The sequence below is a fragment of the Nomascus leucogenys genome, chromosome 18 (assembly GCF_006542625.1).
Source record: "Nomascus leucogenys isolate Asia chromosome 18, Asia_NLE_v1, whole genome shotgun sequence".
NCBI lineage: Eukaryota > Metazoa > Chordata > Mammalia > Primates > Hylobatidae > Nomascus > Nomascus leucogenys.
Window position 1 is genome coordinate 54736968 of NC_044398.1, and position 27137 is coordinate 54764104.

Below are 27137 nucleotides of genomic sequence, written 5' to 3' on the forward strand. Positions count from 1 at the left end.
AAGCTGCAAGTCTGCCTTTCCTCATGGTCCAGGATGCATAGCCCTCCTGTACAAATAACTCACAACTGTCCTGTGCCCAGCTATCACCAGACCCTTGACTGATAGAAAAATGCAAGGTAGAGCTGGGCGCAGTGGCTTATACCCGTAATCCTGGCACTTTGGGTGGCTGGGGAGGGTGGATCACCTGAGGTCAGGAGTTCAAGACCAGCCCAGCCAACATGGTGAAACCCTGTCTGTACTAAAAATATAAAAATTGGCCAGGCGTGGTGGCACATGCCTGTAATCCCAGCTACTGGGGAGACTAAGGCAGGCGAATTGCTTGAACCTGGGAGGCAGAGGTTGAAGTGAGCCGAGATCATGCCACTGCACTCCAGCCTGGGCGATAGAGCAAGACTCTGTCTCAAAAAAAAGAAAAGAAAAGAAAAGAAAAATGCGAGTTAGCTCACTGCAACCTTGGCATTATCAGTATAGCACGTAGCCTTCTCCGGCACAAGCACCATCCTATAACATCCCTAGCAAGCCTTTGTCTCCTTGTAATCAGCTCCCCTCTTGGTGACTTGCTCGTTACATCCTTACAATGTATTTTCCTACATCGTCTAATAAATTTGCCTTTCTTTACCTACAACTGTCTTCGTCAATTCCTTTATTGCCCACACCATCAGCCCCAGATAGTCACTATCTGCAACATTAGTATATGAACATTTCGGCATAATCAAAAGTGCAAAAACCCACATTGTTTTCACTTGGGCAATGCGATAACTGCTTTCCTCTTTATTTTCCAAGAAGTTTAGATTACCAATTACCACAGCTGGTTAAAGAGAAGATAAAGCCATTTTTTTCATTTATTAATAATTTCTGATATTCTGGATATGTTATGTATCCTACATCCTAAAATTATTCTCTAAAATAGGCAGACTACTACTCAATTTCATATGAGGAAATGTAAACATTTACATGATTATTCTGTATCCCACACAAGGTATGAGATAAGGCAGCAACATTTATAGTAATTGGAGGAAAGCCTGGTAACTAGGGAAGGCCTTAATTACAGAATATTTTAATGTGGCTTTATTCCTTTTAGGAACAGAGAGGGACAAATTAGTTTAACAAAGAATATTCACTTAAACTATGGTTTCAAGAGGTAAGTAGGAGATGTCTTAAGATATAGGTAAAACTGATTTCTAAATAAAATATTCATTGGATGCAAAATTTATATACAAAACTTTTTTTCTTTGTTTTTTGAGACGGAGTCTCACTCTGTCACCCAGGCTGGAGTGCAGTGGTGCAATCTCTGCTCACTGCAAGCTCTGCCTCCTGGGTTCACGCCATTCTCCTGCCTCAGCCTCCTGAGTAGCTGGGACTACAGGCGCCCGCCACCATGCCCAGATAATTTTTTTCTGTATTTTTAGTACAGACAGGGTTTCACTGTGTTAGCCAGGATGGTCTTGATCTCCTGACCTCGCGATCCACCCACCTCAGCCTCCCAAAGTGCTCAGATTACAGGCATGAGCCACTGCACCTGGCCACAAAGATGTTTTTAACAATTATTTTAAATATGATCTTATAAACTATAAACTGGTTATACTTTAGTTCTATGAACAAAGTGTTTCCTAAGAAAAGGTTAATTTTAGTTCAAAAATGGATAACTTCAATATAAATTAACAATAGGAATCCTAGTCTACTGCTAAATTTGCCTGAAAGTTACTCTTTAAAGACAACTTCACAAAATTCTTTACTGTGGTTAAACAACTGCCACCATTCCATTTTAAGACAACTAGGAAAGCATTGTGGAATCTGATCTTAGGAAAAATAGCTGCATGCATTTAGAGTGCCATTTTACCTGCAAGCCATATAATCCCATCTTCCCTTAAAGGAATACAAAATGCAAATATTCTATAGGCTTCTATTTCTATAATACTATAAAAACATACAAACCACCTCAGTTAGTAGGCCTTTCAAGCAGCACTGAGAAAGAATTATCCCAATGGATTAGATAATGTAACCAAATAACAGAAAAGTAGGGAGGAATTAGAAAAAAAAAAATTTACTTATTTTACTTAGGTTAGAAATTAGACCCCTTTTACCAGCTCAGCCAAAATATACTTGTGTTAAAAAAAAAAAATACATGATTTCTCCATGGATATGCCACACATACCCATATACTTAAGTCAAAGTCTAATAAGATCACATAATGGAATAAAACTTTGCAATTATATGTTATTAGCCACAGAAAAAGAACAGATTTGTTTTACATTGCTGGCTTTCTAATTCAAAACTCATTCCTTTAGTTTATAGGGATATGTTGACATTGTTACACTTTTTTATTTTCTAATGATAATAAAATTAAAAGATTTGGAAAATTAGAGCCCTTCTTTAGTTGTTAATTTTTTTTTTTTTGAGATGGAGTCTCACTCTGTCACTCAGGCTGGAGTGCAGTGGCGTAATCTCAGCTCACTGCAACCTCTGCCACCTGGGTACAAGTGATTCTTCTACCTCAGCTTCCTGAGTAGCTAGGATTACAGGCATGAGCCACCACACCCAGCTAATTTTTATCCTTTTTTTAAGTGGAGATGGGGTTTCGCCATGTTGGGCAGGCTGGTCTCGAACTCCCGACCTCAGGTGACCTGCCTGACTCGGCCTCCCAAAGTGCTGGGATTACAGGCGTGAGCCACAGTGCCCAGCCATTTTTAATATTTGTATCAATACTATTTCTTTTTTTTTTTTTTTGAGACGGAGTCTCGCTCTGTCGCCCAGGCTGGAGTACAGTGGTGCAATCTCGGCTCACTGCAAGCTCCGCCTCCCGGGTTCACGCCATTCTCCTGTCTCAGCCTCTCCGAGTAGCTGGGACTACAGGCGCCCGCCACCACGCCCGGCTAATTTTTTGTATTTTTTAGTAGAGACGGGGTTTCACCGTGGTCTCGAACTCCTGACCTCGTGATCCACCCGCCTCGGCCTCTCAAAGTGCTGGGATTACAAGCGTGAGCCACCGCGCCCGGCCGTATCAATACTATTTCTTCTGTTATAATAAAAAAGACTGCATCTTCCTTCTGTGCTACCTTTAAAAGTTGATGAAAAATGCCTCAGGCCTATATTTCTTTTCACAGAGAAGAACCACCTCTCTGTCTTGCTGCTCAGAAAACAGAAGACAGTTCATTTTTGTATTTCACAAGTAAGCTAAAAGGAAAAATAGTTTTTTATGCAATGTGATCTAGTTATACTTTGACTGTTCAGTTTAATGTGCTTTGCCGCATTACTTTATAGAGAAGCTCACTCACCGGAAGTCAGAAATCCTGCATGTAAGAAAACAGAGTTAGGTACACTGTATTAAAATTATTAGAGTCCCTTCCCTCATCATTCACTGAACTGGGAATTTTCGGTTAAATAGTGAGATGATGATCAAGTTACCAGAACAAAATAATCAAGACGATTAAGAAAAATCTCTTTTCCCAGAGAAACCAGCCTACTCTGGGAGAGACGATACAGACAATTTTAACACACTAAGCTGAAACAAAAAGGTGCACATAAAGTTACGGAAAACTCAGGACAGAGTCCCTGGCTCATCTCGGCTGAGAGGCAAGATGGAAGGGCATCAAGAAGGTCATGGTTGGGCCTCAGCATGTTGTCAGCATGTTGTTTAGCTGAGGGAACTAGATGTCTCACTAAAATAGTGGCAAGATGCTATAAAATACATCTTTATGTTTGAAGCTTACTTTCACACTGTGTCCTAAGTTAGAGATAATGCAAATTATAATACAGAAAATGGGCTAGCAAATCTGTGACAGAGCAAAAGAGGCACTATATAAAAATCAGTGCTCATAGGAATTTATTTGCTTTGGCTAAGCGAGAAAGAGGAACATTAAATGTGTCTATTTCCAATATTGTAGAGATTATTAATATCAGTTACTGAGTGCTTCCAAGGAATTCAGGAGTGCTATGTAGAAGGCAGAAAACTCACACTCTTGGCTGCGTGTGGTGGCTCATACCTGTAATCGCAGCACTTTGGGAGGCTGAGCACTTTGGGTGGATCATGAGGTCAGGAGTTCAAGACCAGCCTGGCCATGATGGTGAAACCCCATCTCTACTAAAAATACAAAAATTAGCCGAGCATGGGGGCAGGTGCCTGTAATCCCAGCTACTTGGGAGGCTGAGGCAGACAATTGCTTGAACCCAGGAGGCAGGAGTTGCAGTGAGCCAAGACTGTGCCACTGAACTCCAGTCTGGGCAACAGACTGAGACTGTCTCAAAAAAAAAAAAACAAAACAAAACAAAAAAAAAAAAAAAAAGAAAAAAGAAAGAAAACTCAGTCTCCTCAAGAAGTTTTCTTAAGCTTTTGTAGTGGAGATAAATTAACAATTAGTTACAACACAGGAAGAATGGCATAAATTTTAAACAGTTTCTAATAAGGTAACATAGAAGTGAATAATTTCCAGTAGTTGATCAAAGGATGCTTTATGGAAGAGGTAACATTTGAAATGATGAAATGAGAAGGAATTTGACTGGAAGATACTAGGAAACTGGCTTTGCTCAAATAAGGTTTAATACACAAGCAAAATGGGGAAGACCTGAAAATTAAATGTATTTAAGAAATGGAATGGGAACATAAGGCATATAAAGAGACTCTTTGAGAGACAAGGCTGGTATGAGAGCTATAACCTCAAATGTCATGATCAATTTGGGTTTTACTTAGCAGCTAAGAGGGAGCCACTGTAGTTTTCTGAGAAGGGAAATAGAATAAGCCATGTGATGGTTTTGGAAGAAAAATCTGGTGGCAATGATTATTGATAATAACATGAAGTTGAAGAGATCAGATAGAAGGGCACTAAAATAATAAAAGAGAAAGATGAGTTCTTAAAGAGAACAGTGGCAGAGAAGAAAATGAGAGGTGAAATGCTGCAGAGATCTAATTGGCTGGATTTAAATGCTTGAATGTAGGAACAAAGATTGTGTCACCATGAAGGTGACGAAACTGAGGTAGGGAACAGAGGAAGAGCTAGCTGGATAACAAGCCCAGTTTTTTTTTTGTTTTTTTTTTTTTTTTGAGACGGAGTCTTGCTCTGTCACCCAGGCTGGAGTGCAGTGGCACGATCTTGGCTCACTGCAACCTCCGCCTCCCAGGTTCAAGCGATTCTCCTGTCTCAGCCTCTTGAGTAGCTGGGATTACAGATGCACACCACCACACCCAGCTAATTTTTGTATTTTTAGTAGAGATGGGGTTTTACCATGTTGGCCAGGATGGTCTTGAACTCCTGACCTCAAGTGATCTACCCACCTTGGCCTCCCAAAGTGCTGGGATTATAGCCATGTGCCACAGCACTAGGCCCCACAAGTCCAGTTTTGACACCCAACATTTGAAAGACCAGTAGAATACTGAATAGCCAGATTGGCTGTCTGTCTGCTGCCTAGAGAAAGTCAGGATTAGAGACAGAGATTTGGGAATCATCAACATGGAGGTGACAACTGACGTCATAGGAGTGATGAGATGAACAGGGAGCACATGTAGGGCAAAAAGGGTAAAGGCAGAATCTCCAAGAACTATATTTAGAAGAGGTAAGGAAGGAACTGAAGAGCAGCAACAGAGGTCAGGGGAATGAGAAGAGACAATTGGATTTGACAATAAGGAAATCACTGGTGCCCATTAAGAAGTTTCAGTTTGGCTGGGCGCCGTGGCTCATGCCTATAATCCCAGCACTTCGGAAGACCAAGGCAGGCAGATCACCTGAGGTCGGGAGTTCAAGACCAGCCTGACCAACATGGGGAAACCCTATCTCTACTAAAAATACAAAATTAGCCGGGCATGGTGGCGCATGCCTGTAATCCCAGCTACTCGGGAGGCTGAGGCAGGAGAATCACTTGAACCCGGGAGACAGAGGTTGCAGTGAGCTGAGATCGTGCCATTGCACTCCAGCCTGGGCAACAAGAGCGAAACTCCATCTCTAAATAAATAAATAAATAATAAATAAAAGAATTTTCGGTTAAATAGTGAGATGATGATCAAGTTACCAGAACAAAATAATCAAAGAAAGAGGAAACCTTTGAGAAGTTAGGCAATGATGGGGAGACAAGGGTGGAAACTTATTTTCAGGCTGAGGATAAAAGCCGGCAAGGAAATAGAAACAGAAGAGAGGGTGTGAGAGGTGGGGTGGGGAGGATGAAACAGATGATCATGAAAAGAGCTCAAAGAAGAGAGAAGTAAGTAACATCAACATGTAGAAGAGGCTCATGTTATGGGTTGAACAGTGTCCCTCCCAAAAAAGCTATGTTTAAGTCCTAACCTGTACCTAAGAATGTGACCCTATTTGGAAATGGGTTTTTGCAAATATGATTAATTAGGTTAAGATGAGGTCATACTGGACTAAGATGGGCTCCTAATGACTGATGTCCTTCTCAGAAGCCAGCCCTGTGATGATAGAGACACAGGGAGAACACCATCACAGAAAGAGGGAGAACTGGAATGAGGCATCTTCAAGTCAAGGAACACTGAGGATTGCCAGCAAACCACCGGAAGCCAGCAAGAGGCAAAGAAGGATTTCCCTGCAGGTTTCAGGGGGAGTATAGCCCTGTGACACCTGATTTTGGACCTCTAGCTTCCAGAACTGTGAAACAATGAATTTTTATTGGTTTGAGACACCCAGTTTGTCCTATAGTATCCCTAGGAAAATGAATACAGTTCATTTCAGAATGCAGGAACAATTTTCAGAGAGAGAAAGGGAAGAAAAGAAGATAGGTGAAAATGTCATCTTTTTATATTTTTTTTATTTATTTATTTTTGAGACAGAGTCTTGCTGTGTTGCCCAGGCTCGAGTGTAGTGGCGCGATCTCGGCTCACTGCAACCTTGGCCTCCCAGGTTCAAGCAATTCTCATGCCCCAGCCTCCCGAATAGCTGGGATTACAGGCATGCACCACCATGCCCAGCTAATTTTTGTGTTTTTAGTAGAGATGAAGTTTCACCATGTTAGCCAGCTTGGTCTCGAACTCCTGGCCTCAGATGATCCACCTCCCTTGGCCTCCTGAAGTGCTAGGATTACAGGCGTGAGCCACCGTGCCCAGCCCTATCTTTCTATACTTATGTTCTGTTTTGAAGGATGATGGTTCATTTCTGGCTTGACTCTTCTGGTAAGGATATAATTGAGAATAAGTTCTAAACAGGAATAGGCTTCTGAAGACTGAACAGAAATTTAGACCCAACATTGTGGTCCCGAGCCCAAACTCCATCCAACCTGAAGAAACATTAAGAGGTAAGATAGGCCAGGTACGGTGGCTCACGCCTGTAATCCCAGCACTTTGGGAGGCCAAGGTGGGTGGATCATCTGAGGTCAGGAGTTAAAGACCAGTCTGGCCAACATGGCAAAACTGTCTCTACTAAAAATACAAAAATTAGGCGGGCATGATGGTGGATGCCTGTAATCCCAGCTACTCAGGAGGCTAATGCCGGATAATCACTTGAAACTGGGAGGCAGAGATTGCAGTGAGCCGAGATGGCACCATTGCACTCCAGCCTGGGTGACAAAAGAGAAACTCTGTCTCAAAAAATAAAAAAAATTAAAAAAATTAAAAAATAAAATAAATAAAAGAGATAAGATAATATCAAGAGTGGCAGGTGGGGCTTCTCTGGAACATTGAGACTGAACCAGAAGGCAAAGGTCAAATGACTACATGTACTCCAGCATCTGGTCTTTTACATTCAGAGAGTGGGACAGCCATGGCCACTGCTAGTTTATTTTCCTATGACAAATGCCATATATATATATATATATATATATGTATATACATACACTAGATGAGTTCATTTTCTTTTACTTTAGGTAATGTAAGTACTGAAGAAATTTTTTAAAATTTAACCTTGAAAGATAATGTAGTGATAGATAACACTTCAAAAACTCAAGACATGCATGCCTTACCATGGGCCCTGCCTAGTAACAGCTCGGGTGCAAGGTAGTCTGGGGTTCCTAGAATTCGCCCATCATCAACGGGGACTGCCCCTCTTCTCACACTCTTCGGAGTTCGGTATGGAGTTCCCAACTTGATCTGATTTGGGGTCTGCTAATTCAAAAAGGGTTTAAGAGATAACAAATATCTTAATTCCTTTTACACTGAATAGAAAATGGTGAAACACACAAGCCAGATAACTAGCTCATAGGCTACTAAGCGTAAAAGATGTATTCAAATTTTTGGTAAGTTTTGAAAATGAATGCATAATTAGTTATAATTATGAAAAAGTCCTTTTATCTAGTGAAGTTCAAAATCTTAGACAACATTGATTATTCCAATAAGATCTAGATAAGAAACAATAAAAAAATCTGCAAGAAAAATGTTCAGTGAAAAAATCTGCAAGAAAACTGATAACACGGACTAGTACAAGCTTAAGAAGAGCCACTGAGGAAGGCTATGGCTAACAAATGATTAAGACAACACAAAAGACAGAACTACATATAACCTCTTGTACTAAATAGCATTTTAAATTTTTTAGGATAATTTGTTATTTCACAACAACTTTTTTTTTTGAGATGGAGTTTCACTCTTGTTGCCCAGGCTGCAGTGCAATGGTGCGATCTCGGCTCACCACAACCTCCGCCTCCCAGGTTCAAGGAATTTTCCTGCCTCAGCCTCCCAAGTAGCTGGGATTACAGGCATGCACCACCATGCCTGGCTAATTTTGTATTTTTAGTAGAGACGGGGTTTCTCCATGTTGGTCAGGCTAGTCTCGATCTCCTGACCTCAGGTGATCCTCCCACCTTGGCCTCCCAAAGGTGGTGTGAGCCACCACGCCTGGCATTCACAACAACTTTGTAAGACCAGCAGGACAGGTGCCATTATCCTTTACAGACATTTGGAAAAATTGCAGGTCTGAGGTTAAGGGACTTCTAAGTCATTTAATAGTAAGTCTTGGGTAGAAAACTCAAGTTTCAAAACATAAATTCAGGGGTTACACTTTTTATGTTATGATGTTTTCCCAAAGGAAGAAAAAAAGTAAAACTTTGGGTTGGTAAAGGTTTAGAATATACAGAATAAGCTTTGAAACATATATTTTTTGCCGGGCATGGTGGCTCACGCCTGTAATACCAGCACTTTGGGAGGCCAAGGCAGGCAGATCACAAGGTCAAGAGATCGAGACCATCCTGGCCAACGTGGTGAAACCCCATCTCTACTAAAAATACAAAAATTAGCCAGGCATGGTGGCACACGCCTGTAGTCCTAGCTACTCAGGAGGCTGAGGCAGGAGAATCACTTGAACCCAGGAGGCAGAGGTTGCAGCGAGCCAAGATCGTGCCACTGCACTCCAGCCTGGTGACAGAGCAAGACTTTGTCCCAAAAAAAAAGAAACATATATTTTTCAACTTTTATTCTGTTAAGAAGAGATCATCGGCTGGGCGCGGTGGCTCACGCCTGTAATTCCAGCACTTTGGGAGGCCGAGGCAGGCGAATCACAAGGTCAGGAGATCAAGACCATCCTGGCTAACACGGTGAAACCCCGTCTCTACTAAAAATACAAAAAATTAGCCAGGCGAGGTGGGCGCCTGTAGTCCCAGCTACACGGGAGGCTGAGGCAGGAAAATGGCGTGAACCCTGGGGGGCGGGGCCTGCAGTGAGCCGAGATTGCGCCACTGCACTCCAGCCTGGGTGAAAGAGCAAGACTCCTTCTCAAAAAAAAAAAAAAAAAGAAGAGATCATCTAAATATGTCCTTAGAAGGCAGTAAGGTAGAGTGGACTTAAATTATCTCTGGCCGGGTGCAGTGGCTCACACCTGTAATCCTAGCACTTTGAGAGGCTGAGGTGGGCGGATTGCTTGAGGTCACGAGTTTGAGATCAGCCTGGGCAACATGGTGAAACTCTGACTCTACTAAAAATACAAAAATTAGCCAGGTGTGGTGGTGGGCCCCTATAATCCCAGCTACTTGGGAGGCTGAGGCAGGAGAATTGCTTGAACCTGGGGGTGAAGTGTGCAATGAGCCAAGATCACACTACTGCACTCCAGCCTGGGCAAAAGAACGAGACTGTCTCAATAATAATAATAATAATAATAATAATAATAATTTTGTAACTAATAGTACTGTGGGGATCAAGTGAAAATATGTGATTGTATTTTCTTAGAAAAGTACATAAAACTGCACAAATGGAAGGAGGCATTACAGCTAAAAATAATAAACATGATTTCTACCAGCTTTACCTTTCTGGGTGAAAACTTCCAACAGCCCATAGATTCTCAACAAGAAGAACAAAACTATATGATTAATACCGCATAGTCTAGCTTAGAGGCAAATGTCTGTCTTCATAGTTTTTCTAAAATCCAAAAAACAAAGTGTTAGAAAGTTATAAATATACCTGATGTGGCATACAGGATCTTCTTTTTTGAGTAGGGGTTACAGCCATGGGATATGAACCACTGTAGGCACACGAAATATCCATTGCATCTAAAGAAGTCATGTTCATTCTGGATGGTTCTGAGTTATTAGATGCATTAATATGACTGTTAAAACTTCGAAAAGCAACAGCATTTCTTTTAGAGGCTAATGTTTTCAGCACCTCCAAAGGAGGGCCTAACATTTTTTGGCTACTCTCTTGTACAGCAGAGTTCTTGTCACCTTTTGGTGAGGTCTTTTCTTGGCAATCTGGTGATACAATAAGTGGATCTTCAATATTTGATTCTTCAAAAGAGGATTCTTTGATGCTTCTATCTGGATCTAAGGGCTGACTTTCTAATGGACTTTCCATTATAGAAATTCCAGGAAAAGATGAATCAGAGTTCATAGAAATATTTTTAGCTCTATCATCATCAGAACATAGAAAACTAGAACTTAAGTAGTCCCTCTTACTATTCTTTTCACAGTCTTCATCGAGTTCACACATAAGGTTTTTTGCTATCATTGGTATAGGTAATTTTTCTGGTGTTTGTTGTTTATCAGTAAAAGAATTGACAATGTTCTCCTTATTAGCACAGTCATTTTGTTGACTTTTGTGCACTGATAGCTTAAGGTCCTGCACTTCAACTGTTAAGCCTGTATTTTGATTTGTATAACAGTCTGTCATTTCGTTATGCTTATATTCTACACAAGTTTTTTTATTCTGTATAATTTTTTTACAAGGACTGGAGTCAACCAACTCAAAATTTCTTTTTAAACTTCTTTTCCCAAGGTGCTCTTCAGATATCCCACCAGAATCCACAGCCCACTGATTTGACTGATGGAAACCTAACTGACTTGTGTCAGTGTCCATATTTATATTATTTACATCCAGTTCTACTGCTTCCCAAGAAACTTCCCCAGAGAAGCATTTTTTAGCAAGGTTTACACAAGAGCGTCCAGTGGTGGGAAGGGCACTGCTATTATGAATGGGAGAAAGAGCTAACTCCAGATCCTTTTTATTGAAACCTTTCGTCTCAATGGCATTTGCAGATTTTGCGCATAACTTTTCAACTGCATTCCAACTCGTCATTGTTGGGCCCAATGCTTCGTCACTTTCCTAAGGGGGAAAAAAATATTTGTTTTAGTTATATAAAGCTGAGATCCTTTGACCTTTTAACTATGGTCCACTAAGGTAGGATAAATGACCCCATAAACTATTATGCTACCTGTTCCCACTTTCGAATGGAAAAAATAAACAAGAGAATTAAAAAGCAATGTAAGCAATTATAAGCTTATATACATTATTCTGAATGAAACGGTCTAAAATTTAAATAAATTATTCTATAATACTTATTTTGATCATATATCACAGGTTACTTAAACAGGACAAATTAACAGGCAACATATTCAGGCACACTTGGGGGTAAGGCTGCATTATGTACATATCTATTTTGCAATAGGTATATGGATGATTCTGGTTTTTTTTTTTTTTTGAAACAGGGTCTTGCTGTCGCCCAGGGTGAAGTGCAGTGGTGCGATCTCAGCTCACTGCAGCCTCCGCCTCCTAGGTTCAAGCAATTCTCCCACCTCAGCCTCCCAAGTAGCTGGGATTACAGGGGCACACCACCACGCCTGGCTAATTTTTGCATTTTTTTTTTTAAGTGGAGATGGGGTTTCACTATGTTGGCCAGGCTAGTCTCAAACTCCTGACCTCAGGTGATCCACCTGCCTAGGCCTCCCAAAGTGCTAGGATTACAGTCGTAAGCTACCACACCTGGCCTGGATGATTCTGTTTTGAACTGCAAAATGCACAGGGCTTCAAATTTAGTCAATGAAAAATTATAGACCTAAAATAGTGTCAGTGTAAATATATATCACTTCATATAAGTATTAAAAAACCAAGCTGGTAAGGATGAAGTGACATTAATGGTAATTAATAATTACAAACCCCAAAGAGCAGAAATTAAAATCCATTGTCAACAAGATCAACTGATAATGCATTAATAATGATATGTTTTTTTCTGAATTCCAACTATCTGTGTGTATTTGTGGGTACTCGGCTTTGTATATAATATTGCAAATTGGTGCTTGGTGATCAAGATTTTTACAAGATTAGTCAAGTAGAGTGAGTCTTCAGTAAACTCTAATAGTGCTTATTTTTGATGTGTAATGAATAGTAAACTTTATTAACTATCATTAACTTAGTAATAATAATGAGCATTTAGTCACAAGCAAAAAGGATTTTTTTTCTTGAAGATGGAGTTTTGCTCTTGTTGCCCAGTCTGGAGGCACGATGTCTGCTCACTGCAACCTCTGCCTCCCAGGTTCAAGCAATTCTCCTGCCTCAGCCTCCTGAGTAGCTGGGATTACAGGCGCCCTCCACCACACCCAGTTAATTTTTGTATTTTTAGTAGAGACAGGGTTTTGCCATGTTGGCCAGGCTGGTCTCAAACTCCTGACCTCAGGTGATCTACCCGCTTTAGACTCTCAAATTGCTGGGATTACAGGCATGAGCCACCACGCCTGGCCTAAAAAAGGATATTCTTGAATTATATCTCACTGATCTGTAAGCACAGAAAATGATGCATGTGGGCATCAGTGTAAGGTTTTTCAGAGGGTGCCTTATCATTCCTCTGATCATAACTTGAGAAGCACCACTATAATCCCTTCGGTGCATCCCTCAGGGATGCAGAAGTGGGAGGATGGTAAAGCTGTGTATAATATGAAATAGAAAACAATATGTTTTCTTCAATAGGAAAGGAGTGCAATAATAGTACTAGGAATGGAAATCTGTTTATCTTGCAGCATATACTACCTTTACTTTATAAAGAGAGAAGGAAAAAAGATTAAGAAAATCTGCCTTAGTTAAACGTTAATTTGATCTTGCTTATAAAATACAAATATCCAATAACAATAAAATTCTATTGCTGAGAATAAGCAGCAAATAGAATCAAAATTATTTTAGCAAATAAATGGTTTATTCTTTGGATATTAGTGTTATCCTAATCTATCATTATTTCATCAGCATTCTATGAAGGAAACCTTATTATGATTTTAAATTTTAGTTCCTACCACCTTTAATATCTCTTAGCTCTAATAACTGTTTAAAAAGGCAAAAACAATATGTAAGTTAAGTAAAGTGACTTTAAGTAAATCCATTCATTTGGCAAGCAATATCCTTAGAATAGACATTTTAAGGGCACACTCACATTACCTTTCTGGTCTAAGAGTTATTTCTGATCCAGAAGAGTTACCATTCCATTAAACAAGAAACTGACAGGAAACAGTATAGAAGGAGGTAATATGAGTTTTTAAATGATATAGGTTAAAAACAACATAAAACAAAACCAACAAGCCAATGTCTGTATCATGGGAAGGACTTCTAAAAACAAGTGAGGTCCACCTAGATACACAGAAGCCAAGCATTTATTATCAATTTACTGCAAGAATCTCATTATATAATCAAGCAAGAACAATGTCACAATTGAATGAGAAATGAAATATTTCAAAAGAATTTGACAGAATGTGTAGGAAAATGAATTTCTGATTAATACTATGACTGCCATTCATGTAACAATTTCATTTCTTTATGGAATTTATATGAAAAGGATTTCTATCATTCATTTGACATACATAATTGATTTTCATTAAGATAAATGTCCCTCAAACCTGGCAATCTTTTTCCCATTTGGGACTGCTGTGGCATTCTGATTCCGCACTGGATATGAAGGTGTGGGATTGACTACTGGCACTGGATGTGGCCAGCCTTTTCCTAGACTGGAGTAGATTAGAAGTTAGACACTTCACAGGCATTCCTGGGTTGGAGGCAACTGTTTCAAGACCTATAGAGAAGAGACAATATTGAATTCTATGTTACAGCTTTCTTAGTTCCTTACTGAACCTGAATCTTTACATATCATTAAGCAAAGTATTAAGAATTACATATTAATATGTATTAAGAATTACATATCAGAACTATTTCTTTGTAAACACTATCTACTCCACAAGAACAGCTGGCATGCTTCTCATTATGTTTAGATACATATACTATTAATATATCTAAACATATCCCACTATGTTTAGCTACAAGTACTGCTCTGAAAGTTAGAACCAAACAAAATCCCCTTAATGTTCATTCAGTAAAGAATAAGAACAAGGGAATGGTCGATTGACTAATTCATGGCAGGATCTCCCTCTGTCATTCAGGCTAGAGTGCAGTGGTATGATTACTCTCATTGCAGCCTTGACCTCCTGGGCTCAAGCGATACTCTCATCTCAGCCTCCTGAGTGGTGAGGACCACCAAATCTGGCTAACACTTTTAATTTTTTCTAGAGATGGGGGTCTCACTATATTGCCCATGCTGGTCTCAAACTCCTGGGTTCAAGTGATCCTCTTGCCTCAGCCTCCCAAAGTACTGTACTTACAGGTGTGAGCCACCAAATTAATGTAGAACTAGGAGCAAATCAATTTGGAGTATCTATCATCCAATTTGAACCCATTCCTGACAAACGAACATTATTGATGTGGTATATCCAGATGTGCTATAAGGTTAGAATATGACTATATTTACGCAATTCAACTTGTATTTAACACTTGTATTTAATTCAACTTGTATTTATTGTAACACTGAGGTTTATGCGCTTACAAATGTGAATTATACACACTTATAAGGGATTTTTAAAAAATACTACTGGATAAAGCAAATAAATAATGGTAAATTGCTTGTTTGTTTTGAGACAGAGTCTCACTGTCACCCAGGCTAGAGTACAGTGGCATGATCTCAGCTCACTGCAGCCTCCGCCTCCTGCGTTCAAGCAATTCTCCTGCCTCAGCCTCCTGAGTAGGTGGGATTACAGGTGCCCCCCACCATGACCAGCTAATTTTTGTATTTTTAGTAAAGACAGGGTTTTACCATGTTGGCCAGGCTGGTCTCGAATTCCTGACCTTAAGTGATCCGCCCGCCTCAGCCTCCCAAAGTGCTGGGTGTCATGTTGGTACTCAAAATGTTTTGAATTTTGGGGCATTTTTTGTTTTTTTGAGGAAGGGTCTCACTCTGTCACCAAGGCTGGAGTGCAATGGCGCTATTAAGGCTCACTGCAGCCTCAACCTCCTGGGCTCAAGAGATCCTCCTGCCTCAGCCTCCAATGTAGCTGGGATCACAAGTGTGCACCAACATGCCCAGCTAATTTTTGTAGAGATGAAGTCTCACTTTGTTGCCCAGGCTGGTCTTGAACTCCTGGGTTGCAATGAGCCGCCGAGATCGCGCCACTGCACTCCAGCCTGGATGACAGAGTAAGACTCTGTCTCAAAAAGAAAGAAATCCTGCCTCAGCCTCCCAATGTGGTGGCATTACAGGCGTAAGCCTCTGCGCCTGGCCTACCTTTTCTTTTATACTCACATGATTTTAGTAATTTGCTAGAATAAGGAGTAGTGTCCTTTTGATCTACAGACATAGGGCATACCAGTCCTTGAGAAAGCTGTGATGTTTCAGACAGACAGGCTGAAAGGATGTTTGCAGAGTCTTGATTTTTTTCTGCAATTGGTGTGTTCTATTAAAAAGAGAAAAATAAAAACAACAGGTTTACCTTCCCCAAAACACCACCTAAGTACATAGACTGTCATACCACCTAAGCAGACAAACTGTTAAAGTAAATCCAAATGCTTGATATTTAAATCTATTTTGATCTTTTTTTTTAAATGTGATTTTAAATTTTAAGTGGTGATCATGAAAGGGTATGTCATGTTAATTTTCTTCTCAACTACTTACAAATCCCAATGAGCTGATGAGCGATAACACTTGTCCTGGGGTTCTTGAATAATCTTGTCTAGGTTTCGCCATTGATGGTGTTGTAAGGATATCCATCATATTAATATCTATGTATGCAAAGAAAAGTATATAAATGTATTTGAAACCTTTACCTCCCATTGACTAAAAATGAATGTTATGTATATGGCAACAAAATAATTTTTTGTAAACCAAATATTAAAAAAGGAGACAGTGGCTGGGTGCGGTGGCTCACGCCTGTAATGCCAGCACTTTGGGAGGCTGAGGCAGATGGATCACTTGAGGTCAGGAGTTCAAGACCAGCCTGGCCAACATGGTGAAACACTGTCTCTACTAAAAGTACAAAAATTAGCTGGTCGTGGTGGTGGGCGCCTGTAATCTCAGGTACTCGGGAGGCTGAGGCAGGAGAACCACTTGAACACGGGAAGCGGAGGTTGCAGTGAGCCGAGATCGCGCTACTGCACTCCAACCAGGGCAACAGAGAAAAACTCTATCTCAAAAACTAAATAAATAAATAAGGAGATGGTATGGAATCAATATTAATTTTGGGCCCCTCATGTTAGCTAATATGTTTAAGCCTAGGTCAAGACAGAAACTGACCCAGATTATTAGCATGTTTCAGTGCATAATATTTTAAAATAATTCAACACTGACACATAATACTATACTATTCCACTTAGATATAAAAAATGGTAAGAGAAGTCTAATGTTCTTATCCAGGCACGGTGGCTCACATCTGTAATCCTAGCACTTTGGGAAGCCAAATGGAGAGGATCCCATGAGCCCAGGAGTTCGAAACCAGCTTAGGCAACATAGTGAGACCTATATCTACAATTTAAAAACTAGCTGGGCATTGTGGCAAGCACCTGTAGTCCCAGCTACTGGGGAGGCTGAGGTGGGAGAATTGCTTTTCCCAGGAGTTCAAGGCTACAGTGAGCTATGATCACATCACTGCACTCCAGCCTGGGTAATACAGTGAGACCCTGTCTTTTAAACAAACAAAAAATAATCCCAGAACTCTAATGTTCTTATATGATATAGGACTTTTTAAAATTAGCTGGCGTGGTGGCTCATGCCTGTAGTCCCAGCTACTCGGAAGGCCGAGGCATGAGAATCGCCTGAGCCTGGGAGGCAGAGGTTGTAGTGAGCTGAGATCATGCCACTGTACTCTGTACTCCAGCCTGGGTGACAGAGCAAGGCTCTCTCTCAAAATAAATAAATAAATGAATGAATAGGCTGGGCGCGGTGGTTCACGCCTGTAATCCCAACACTTTGGGAGGCCAGGGCGGGTGGATCACAAGGTCAGGAGACAGAGACCATCCTGGCTAACACGGTGAAACCCCATCTCTACTAAAAATACAAAAAATTAGCCGGGCGTGGTGGCGGGCGCCTGTAGTCCCAGCTACTCAGGAGGCTGAGGCAGGAGAATGGCGTGAACCCAGGAGGTGGAGCTTGCAGTGAGCTGAAATTGTGCCACTGCACTCCAGCACTCCAGCCGGGGCAACAAAGCGAGACGCTGTCTCAAAGAAAAAAAAATAACAAATAAATAAATAAATGAAAGTATACTGAAAGTTTTAACAACAAATGTCATTTATGCCTCACATTGATGAAGTGATAATAATAATACACATATATGATATTTTACAAAAAGTTTTATTAAAATTAGACCCTTGTGATATACAAAGTGACTTAAATTTGTCAACAATTTTATCTTAATGCAAAATTTTTGTCATTTGTGATATTTTCCAATAGCTTATCTGAAATCCTTAGAATCAGATTTCAAAATAAGATTTCAAAGTCAGATTTCTTTGAAATCACAATTCAAAAATGTTTAGATTTTAGAAAAGTAATGTGGCAAATATACTGCATATTATGAAATATCCCTAGTGGCAAATCATATGAATAATCACATGAACTGGGATCAACAGACTATAAATACCCCTGGCCGGACACGGTGGCTCATGCCTGTAATCCTAGCACTTTGGGAGGCTGAGGCGGGTGAACGACCTGAGGTCAGGAGCTCGAGACCAGCCTGGCCAACATGGTGAAACTGTGTCTCTACTAAAAATACAAAAATTAGCTGGGTGTGGTTGCGGGCACCTATAATCCCAGCTACTCAGAAAGCTGAGGCAGGAGAACTGCTTGAACCTGGGAGGTGGATGTTGTAGTGAGTCGAGATCACGACATTGCACTCCAGCCTGGGCAACAGAGCAAAAACCCCATCCCTAAACAAACAAACAAACAAACAAAAGACTATAAATACCCCTACATCAGCATAGATCAGATTTTACCAAACTTAGTAAAAAGTTTTGGGTGTTCATAGCTGTTGAACTTTGTACTTCCACATGAAGAATTGCAGATCTGCATATATTTTCAAATATTAATAGTTATAATTCCAGAGTTTTTAAGTCCAATTTCTGGTTATTTTCATTATTAATACTTTCCCATCCATCTACCCTTTCTAATAGAGAATACAATATTTTTCTTTTTTTTTCGAGATGGAGTCTCGCTCTGTCCCCCAGCCTAGAGTGCAGTGTCGAGATCTCGGCTCTCGGCAACCTCTGCCTCCCAGGTTTAAGCAATTCTCCTGCCTCAGCCTCCTGAGTAGCTGGGACTACAGGCACATGACACCATGCCCAGCTGATTTTTGTATTTTCAGTAGAGATGGGGTTTCATCAGGTTGGCCAGGCTAGTCTAGAACTCCTGACCTCAACCTCAAGTGATCTACCTGCCTCAGCCTCCCAGAGTGCTGAGATTACAGGCATGAGTCACCGCACCCAGCCAAGAATACAATGTTTCTGAGTTGATAGTCAATCATTTATCCATGTTTCTATGATGAACTTAAGTAATTTCTAGTTTCTCCCTATTAGAAACAATGCTGCTGCAAGTGATTTCATTTATGTATATTTCGTTCATTTGAACAATTTCCTTAGAATAAATTCCAAAGCATAAGCCACTAGATCAAAGAGAATTAAAACCTTTTATATTTAAAAACATATTGGCAGATTTCCTCCAGAAAGCACTATGCTAATTTACAATGCCCCCAGAAAAATATTAGTATGCTTTTTTGGTAGTATTATTAACTGGACCATCGGTATTCCTTTCTTTGCCCGTTTAATAGTGTAGGATGGTTCATTTACTCTTTTTTATATTAGCATTTATTTAATTACTACTAGTGAAAAGAACACAGTCTCATATATACATGTATGTGTTAACTGTGTATTCATTTTCCTTGTCCTTTTGTTGATCAAGGTCTTGGTGGTGGCCGTGTATATTTGAATACGTTTTCAGTTATTAACCTTTCATCATGTTATAGTTATTCTGGTCATTTTACTGATGCTTCATTGGTAAGAATCAATTTCACTAGGGATAAAAGTCAGAAGAACAGAAATTGTGAGTTCCTTTGTGAAGATCAAAGGACCTTCAAGGACCTCTGAATAGCCAAGAATAATCACTCCTATTTTTCATCTTCAGTGGAAAAAAGAACCCATTATACCTTTCTAGCCTATTCTGGGATAAATAACAAATTTTATTTAGTGTAAACTAACAAAGAAAACAGTGGAAGTTAATGAAATGTAGTCTCTATAATTTGTTAGACTTTTCATTTTTTTATTTTTTATATTTATTTTTAGTTGGACTTTTTTTTTTGAGACGGAGTTCCATTCTGTTTCGCAGTCTGGAGTGCAATGGTGGGATCTTGGCTCACTGTAACCTCCACCTCCTGGGTTCAAGTGATTCTCCCTGCCTCAGCCTCCTTAGTAGCTGGGATTACAGGCGTGTGCTACCATGCCCAGCTAATTTTTATATTTTTAGTAGAGATGGGGTTTTGCCACATTAGCTAGGCTGGTCTCTAACTCCTGACCTCAGGTGATCTGCCCGCCTTGGCCTCCCAAAGTACTGGGATTACAGGCGTGAGCCACCGTGCCTGGCCTGTTGGATGTTTTAAAAAAGTACTTACTTGATATTTTTCTTACCTCTATTCAAAGTAACTTTTGAAAGGCCAAAATCCGTCAGTTTAATATGACCCTCATTAGAAATAAGCATATTGTCCGGTTTCAAGTCCCTGCACACACAAAAGGCAAATATTAGATAACCAAAAAAGGGCTAGTTTTAATGTTAGAATTTCCAGAAAAAAAGAGTTACAAAGGAGGCAAACCCTATTTATTTCCTCCAAAATAAAGATACTCATTGATGGCTTTGAAAAATACAGAAAACATCTCTCAAAAGCAAAACATTTTTTGTACTGTTTATCAGAATCTACAAAAAAGATAAATTAATACTAGATTATCTTTGGTATCATTGGTTAGATATTCCATTAAAATAAAGAAACCTTATTAGATAAAATCAACCTCAAGCCAGTTCAAATTTACATTTTACTTCTTTTTTTTCTTTTCTTTTTTTTTTTGAGATGGAGTTTTACTCTTGTCACCCAGGCTGGAGTGCAATGGCACAATCTCGGCTCACTGCAACCTCCGCCTTCTGGGTTCAAGCAATTCTCCTGTCTCAGCCTCCCGAGTAGCTGGGATTACAGGCACCCACCACCACACTCGGCTAATTTTTGTATTTTTAGCAGAGATAGGGTTTCACCATGTTGTCCAGGCTGGTCTCAAACTCCCTACCTCAAGTGATCTGCCCGCCTCAGCCTCCCAAAGTGTTGGGATTATAGGCATGAGCCACCACACCTGGCCTACATTTACCTTCTTAAAGGAAGGTAAGATTGAGACTTAATAAGTCACTTAATCTGACTTTCTTTGCATAGAGAAAAACATTGTAAATCAGTTGGACTACAAAATATACCACTTTTGTATAATGCAGAGGAGCGGAAAGGATTCAATACTCTTCACATAAAATGCCATACTTAGTGGGGCGTGGTAGCTCATGCCTGTAATTGTAGCATTTTGGGAGGCTGAGGTGGGAGGATTCCTTGAGCCCAGGAGTTAAAGAGCAGCCTGGGAACCTTGTCTCTACAAAAAAACAACAACAAAAAAAAGCCAAGAGTAATGGCATATGCCTTTAGTCCCAGATACTTGGGAGGCTAAGGCAGGGGTATTGCTTGAGCCCCAGAGGTCAAGGCTGCAGTGAGCCAAGATCAAGCCACTGCACTCCACAACCTGGGTGACAAAGTGAGACCCTGTCTCAACAAAGAAAAAAATAAATATGTAAATAAATACAAAAATAAATAAATACATGCTATACTCATGTTCAAAGCAATATATTTTAAAAAACAGGGAGATAAAAGAAGAGTTAATTTCTAAATGAATACAAGATACTAGTAAACTTTAGATAATCTGGAAATAAGTGCAAGTGGTTACCGTGAATATTTGAGACTCAAATATGTAATTTGATTACTTGAATTTGTAAGTAATAATTTGGAGAAGTCAGTCTTTACCTGTGGATGATTCCATGTCTGTGAAGGTAGTCTAGAGCCAGTGCTACTTCAGAAATATATTTCACAGCCATCTCTTCATCAAAATAACCATATATATGTAGGAGAGATTTGACATCTCCCCCAATAAGATATTCCATTACCTTTCAAAAAAGAATTTAATATTGTGAAATAAAAACAATATGATTACTTTAAAAATCCAGTATTTGGGCATTACAGTTACAATATTTGGTGTGGCTCTGTAATGAAACTACCTTTTCTTGCTATTACTCGTAATACATTAATACTAGGTTTTTTCATGTTGCCATACAGTTTTTAATTAAAAATTAAACTGTTTAGGCTGGGCACCGTGACTCACGCCTATAATCTCAGCACTTTGGGAGGCCAAAATGGGCAGATCACTTGAGGCCAGGAGTTCGAGACTAGCCTGGCCAACATAGCGAAACCCCATCTCTACTAAAAATACAAAAAATTAGCTGGGCCTGGTGGCAGCTAATTTATACAAAAAATTAGCTGGGCCTGTAATCTCAGCTACTTGGGAGGTTGAGGCACGAGAATTGCTTGAACCCAGGAGGCGCAGAGTGGCCAAGATTGTGCCACTGCAGTCTAGCCTGGGCAACAGAGGAAGACTCTATCTCAGGCTGGGGTGCAGTTACGTGCAGTGGTATCTCTATTAGCTAGCTGCATACCACCATGCCCAGCTAATTTTTATTAATTTTTTTGTAGAGATGGAGTCTCATTATGTTCCCCAAGTTGGTCTTGAATTCTTGGCCTCAAGTGATCCTCCTGTCTCAGCCTCTTGAAGTGCCTGAATTACAGGTGTGAGCCATGGCCCCTGGCCTGTCTCTCTATGTACATATACATACACATACACACGCACCCTATGCATATATCCTATTGGTTCTTTTTCTTTGGAGAACTCTAACTAATATAACAGGTAAATTTGCCAAGGTAGTGAGTGCAGCCAGAATTCAAATGCAAGTACTCTGAACTGAGACATGGTTCTCTTAAATCACTAGGTTCAATGACTGCTGAATGGATAAAGAAACAACATAAAAATTATTTACTCACCAAGTAGACATTGTTTGCAGACTGCAGTGAATAATACAAATGGACAATGAATGGGCTTTTGCTTAGTGCCAGTGCATCTCTCTCAGCTTGGACCTGATGAGTCATATTTTTGTTGATCATGTCTGCTTTTTTAACAACCTGTAATAGATAAAATAAAAGTGATATCATGTTATTTTATTTTGAGACAGTCTCATTCTCTTGCCCAGGCAGAGTGCAGTGGCATGATCAAGGCTTATTGCAGCCTTGATTTCCCAGGCTCAAGTTATCCTCCCACCTCAGCCTCCCAAGTACCTGGGACTACTGGCACACATGACTACATCTGGCTACTTTTTTATTTTGTTATAGAGACAAGGTCTCACTACATTGCCCAGGCTGGCCTAAAATGAGCCTCAAGCAATACCCCTGTCAAAGTGCTGGCATTACACGTGGGAGCCACAGCTCCCTGCCTTTTTTTTTAAATTACAGAGTGATCTCAGGTTTCAAAGTTGCCATCATGAAAATGCTGGCAGAGAGAACACATACAGATGTCACGTGGACCTCACACTGCTATCAGGAAACCATGTAAAAAAAATAGTTAAGACGGTTTAAAAAAAAAATCTTCAAGATAGAATTGCTTATCTTGGTATTAAATGGCAGAAGTGTCATAATCTCTTTTGAGAAGGAAAAAAAATTAAATATTCCCAGACTGCCCTACATATTAATAGAAAAAAAATTCTGTTCCACTGTTCTGATAACAAAGTCAAAAGATAGTTACATTCCTCATAAGCCCACAGATAACTAGCACCTGGGCGTGGAGTAACTACTTAATTTTTTTTTTTTTAACTTCTGATTCTTTGATAGATGGGGATAGAATCAGAAAGAGGAATAATGTCGGAATTTTGCCTAGAAAAAAAAAAATCTTAAGTTGGAATGATTAGAACTACTGAAATTTAACAGTCCCAAATGCTCTCGTACAGAAAACTAGTTACTCTTTTCAAGTTTCAAGGTAATCTGTACAGAAACAGAACTATTAAAGTTGGAGCACTAAGAAAAATTAAAAATAAATAAATAAATAAATACAAATAAAGTTGGAGCACTAAACTGAATAGTCAGTAACACTGGGATCAATTCTCAGGACTGCTATAAGAAAAACAAGGCATATTTCTTTCAAAGATTTATTCGAGTACTTAATAAAATCATTAGTACATGATAAATTCCTGCCTTAACTCCTTTCTTTAAGAAAACTGAGGGAAACTGACAAAGCAAGCTGGTAACATGATTTTTCCTATTATTCCACTGTCTATGAGGGCATGTTTGTTTTGTTCCCCATTGTTGTCCAGTTCCTAGACACAAAGAGGGTGGGTGCTAAGCAAATACTGACTGAACACATGGATTGGTGTTTTCATTTCAACTGATCATGACTAAGTACTGTAGAAGGAAAAGTAAAAATCTCAGGAACATATAAAGTAACCAATTCAATGAGATCTTTCAGTTCTCAAAGATCAGGGAAGGTTTGAAGGGGAGCTAAGATGAATCTTAATACATGAATAAGACAGGTGGAGAAGAGCAGAAAAGGGTGGAAGAAAAGCACTTAAAAAGGAGCCAGCTTAAGGCCGGGCACGGTGGCTCACACCTGTAATCCCGGCACTTTGGGGGGCCGAGGCGGGCAGATCACCTGAGGTCAGGAGTTTGAGACCAGCCTAATCAACATGGAGAAACCCCGTCTCTAATAAAAATACAAAATTAGCCAGGTGTGGTGGTGCATGCCTGTAATCTCAGCTACTCGGGAGGCTGAGGCAGGAGAATTGCTGGAACCTGGGAGGCGGAGGTTGCAGTGAGCTGAGATCACGTCATTGCACTCCAGCCTGGGCAACAAGAAGGAACCAGCATAAACATAAGCACAGAAGCAAGAAAATACACAGCATTGAGGGACTAGCCAATTGTCTGCTGAGGCTAAAAGACAGGGTATGAGGAAGATACAGTGGAAATACAGAGCCAGAACTGGGAAAATGACTGCTTTTCTAAGAAGTTTGAACTTGAGTTTACATGTCACAGTGTAAGAAATGAATGAAAAAACAAAGATAATGATTCCAGTTAGGAGGCTATTCCAACAGACTATGTATGGAAATGAAGGCATGATGAACTGCAAAAATGTCATGTCAACTGAAAAAAACCAGATGCAGACTGCTTATTGTATGATTTCATTTATATGAAATGTCCAGAAATGGCCAACCTATAGAGACAGAAAGTAGATTAGTGGTTATCTGGGGCTGGGGGTGTTAATGGAATAGGCACTGCAGATGAGCAGAAGAGGTCTTACAGCAATGGAAATATTCTAAAATTGGATTGTGGTGATGGTTAGACAACTATCTAATTTACTAAAACGACTGAATTGTACCTTTTTTTTTGAGATGGAGTATCACCCTGTCTCCTAGGCTGGAGTGCAGTGGTGTGATCTTGGCTCACCGTAACCTCCACCTCCCAAATTCAAGTGATTCTCCTGCCTCAGCCTCCCGAGTACCTGGGATTACAGGCGCGCACCACTATCTGGCTAATTTTTGTATTTTTAGTAAAGACAAGGTTTCACCACGTTGGCCAGGCTGGTCTCAAACTCCTGACCTCAGGTGATCCGTCTGCCTCAGCCTCTCAAAGTGCTGGGATTACAGGCGTGGGCCACCGTGCCTGGCCATTTTTTTTTTTTTTTTTTTTTGAGACAGAGTCCGGCTGTGTCACCCAGGCTGGAGTACATTGGTGTGATCTCAGCTCACTGCAACCTCTGCTTCCCGAGTTCAAGTGATTCTCCTGCCTTAGCCTACTGAGTAGCTGGGATTACAGATGCGCACCAGCACGCCTGGCTAATTTTTTATATTTTTAGTAGAGACGGGGTTTCACCATGTTGGCCAGCTGGTCTCAAACTCCTGACCTCAGGTGATCCACCTGCCTTCGCCTCCCAAAGTGCTGGGATTACAGGGGTGAGCCACCGCACCCAGCCTGTACCTTTATAATTAAATAAATAGGGGGAAAAGTAAAAGTCTGTACTTCGACAGGGACTTGGGAATGGAAACGGATAAAGAGAAGGACTAAGATGGAATTGACAGGAACACTGAGAGATACACAGAGATGAAATAAAGTCATTCAGGTTTCTAGTCTGAAGGACAGGGATGAAGGTGCTTTTAAATGGAGAGAAGGAATACAGGCGGTTCAGAATTTAGGCAGTTAGGTGGAAAGGATGAGTTAAGGTTACGCAAGTACGATTTGGACGTGTGTGCTGGATATTCACTTGACAATGTCCAATAAGAAACTGAAATCCCACTGACGAGTTGCTAGTTTCTCATTTCCTTTACCGCCTTCACTCAGTGCCCTAATGTGAGTAATGTGAAACCACGGGAATGGATGAATACCAAGAATGGACAGAACAGCTTCAAGATACATGTTGAATGTTTTTAGAATTATACACACGGCTGCATGGACAAAGGATCGGCTTAGGACATATTTCAACCTACTCTTTAAATAAAAGTGCATTCTAGATTTCACAATGGAAGATTTGAAGAGAAAACAATGGGCTCATTTAATGAGACCTTTTGGTTATACAACAGGTCGGAAATTAATCTCCATCAAACCGCAAACCTAGAATACAACCTGGAAATGACAGTTACTAATTTAATGAATATTCCCAACTTAATCCTGGCAAAGGCCAAATGAGTAAAAGGGATCCAGAAGATACATCAAACGAATAGGTAATACTAACACTTAAAAGTTTCATAATGCCGGGCACGATGGCTCATGCCTGTAATCCCAGCGCTTTGGGAGGCTGAGGCGAGCAGATCACCTGAGGTCAGGAGTTTGAGACCAGCCTGCCCAAAATGGTGAAACCCCGTCTCTACTGAAAATACAAAAAATTAGCCCAGCGTGGTAGCGGGAATCCCAACTACTCAGGAGGCTGAGGCAGGAGAATCGCTTGAACCCGGGAAGTGGAGGTTGCAGTGAGCTGAGATCACGTCACTGTGAAACTCCATCTCAAAAAAAAAAAAAAAAAAAAAATTCATAACAGGGCTGGGCGCGGTGACTCACACCTGTAATCCCAGCACTCTGGGAGGCCGATGTGGGTGGATCACTTGAGTTCAGGAGCTCCAGACCAGCCTGGCCAACATAGCGAAAACAACCTGTCGAAACTCAATCTCGGCTAAAAAAAAAATACAAAAATCAGCCAGGCGTGGTGGCGCACGCCTGTAATCCCAGCTACTCGGGAGGCTGAGACAGGAGAATCGCTTGAACCCAGGAGGCAGAGGTTGCAGGGAGCCAAGATTGCACCACAGCACTCCAGCCTGGGCGACAGAGAAAGACTGTCTTAAAATAAAAATTATTAAAGACTTCTCAGAAAATAGTACATCTTTCTCCTGGTTAAGAGTCAAATGTAAAAAGTTATCAGTGCCTACAAATTAATCACTCTTCGGTGGTAGAAAAATTTCGGCGATTATGCACGTAAAAGCAAACAAACAAGGTAAACAAAACCACTAATTACTAAAAACCTTTTGGATTTAGAAACCTAACTCGCCGGGCGCGGTGGCTCACGC

General features: G+C 40.4%; 1 protein-coding gene across 3 annotated transcripts in view; it reads right to left on the bottom strand.

The window, feature by feature from the left end:
* The window catches only part of MASTL (microtubule associated serine/threonine kinase like), a 34509-nt gene that overhangs the window by 6359 nt on the left and 1013 nt on the right, over positions 1–27137 (bottom strand). For 2 of the 3 annotated variants that reach the window (XM_030798885.1, XM_012502766.2), the window contains exons 2-9: positions 22585–22722; positions 21517–21656; positions 20102–20190; positions 16110–16216; positions 15741–15891; positions 14011–14183; positions 10322–11458; positions 7900–8038 (exon numbers count right to left, since the gene is read on the bottom strand). In XM_030798885.1, the coding sequence (XP_030654745.1) occupies positions 7900–8038; positions 10322–11458; positions 14011–14183; positions 15741–15891; positions 16110–16216; positions 20102–20190; positions 21517–21656; positions 22585–22722 (2074 nt within the window). Of the gene's footprint in view, positions 1–3275; positions 3291–7899; positions 8039–10321; positions 11459–14010; positions 14184–15740; positions 15892–16109; positions 16217–20101; positions 20191–21516; positions 21657–22584; positions 22723–27137 lie in introns of all 3 variants that reach the window. The other variant, XM_030798884.1, reaches the window with a different exon arrangement.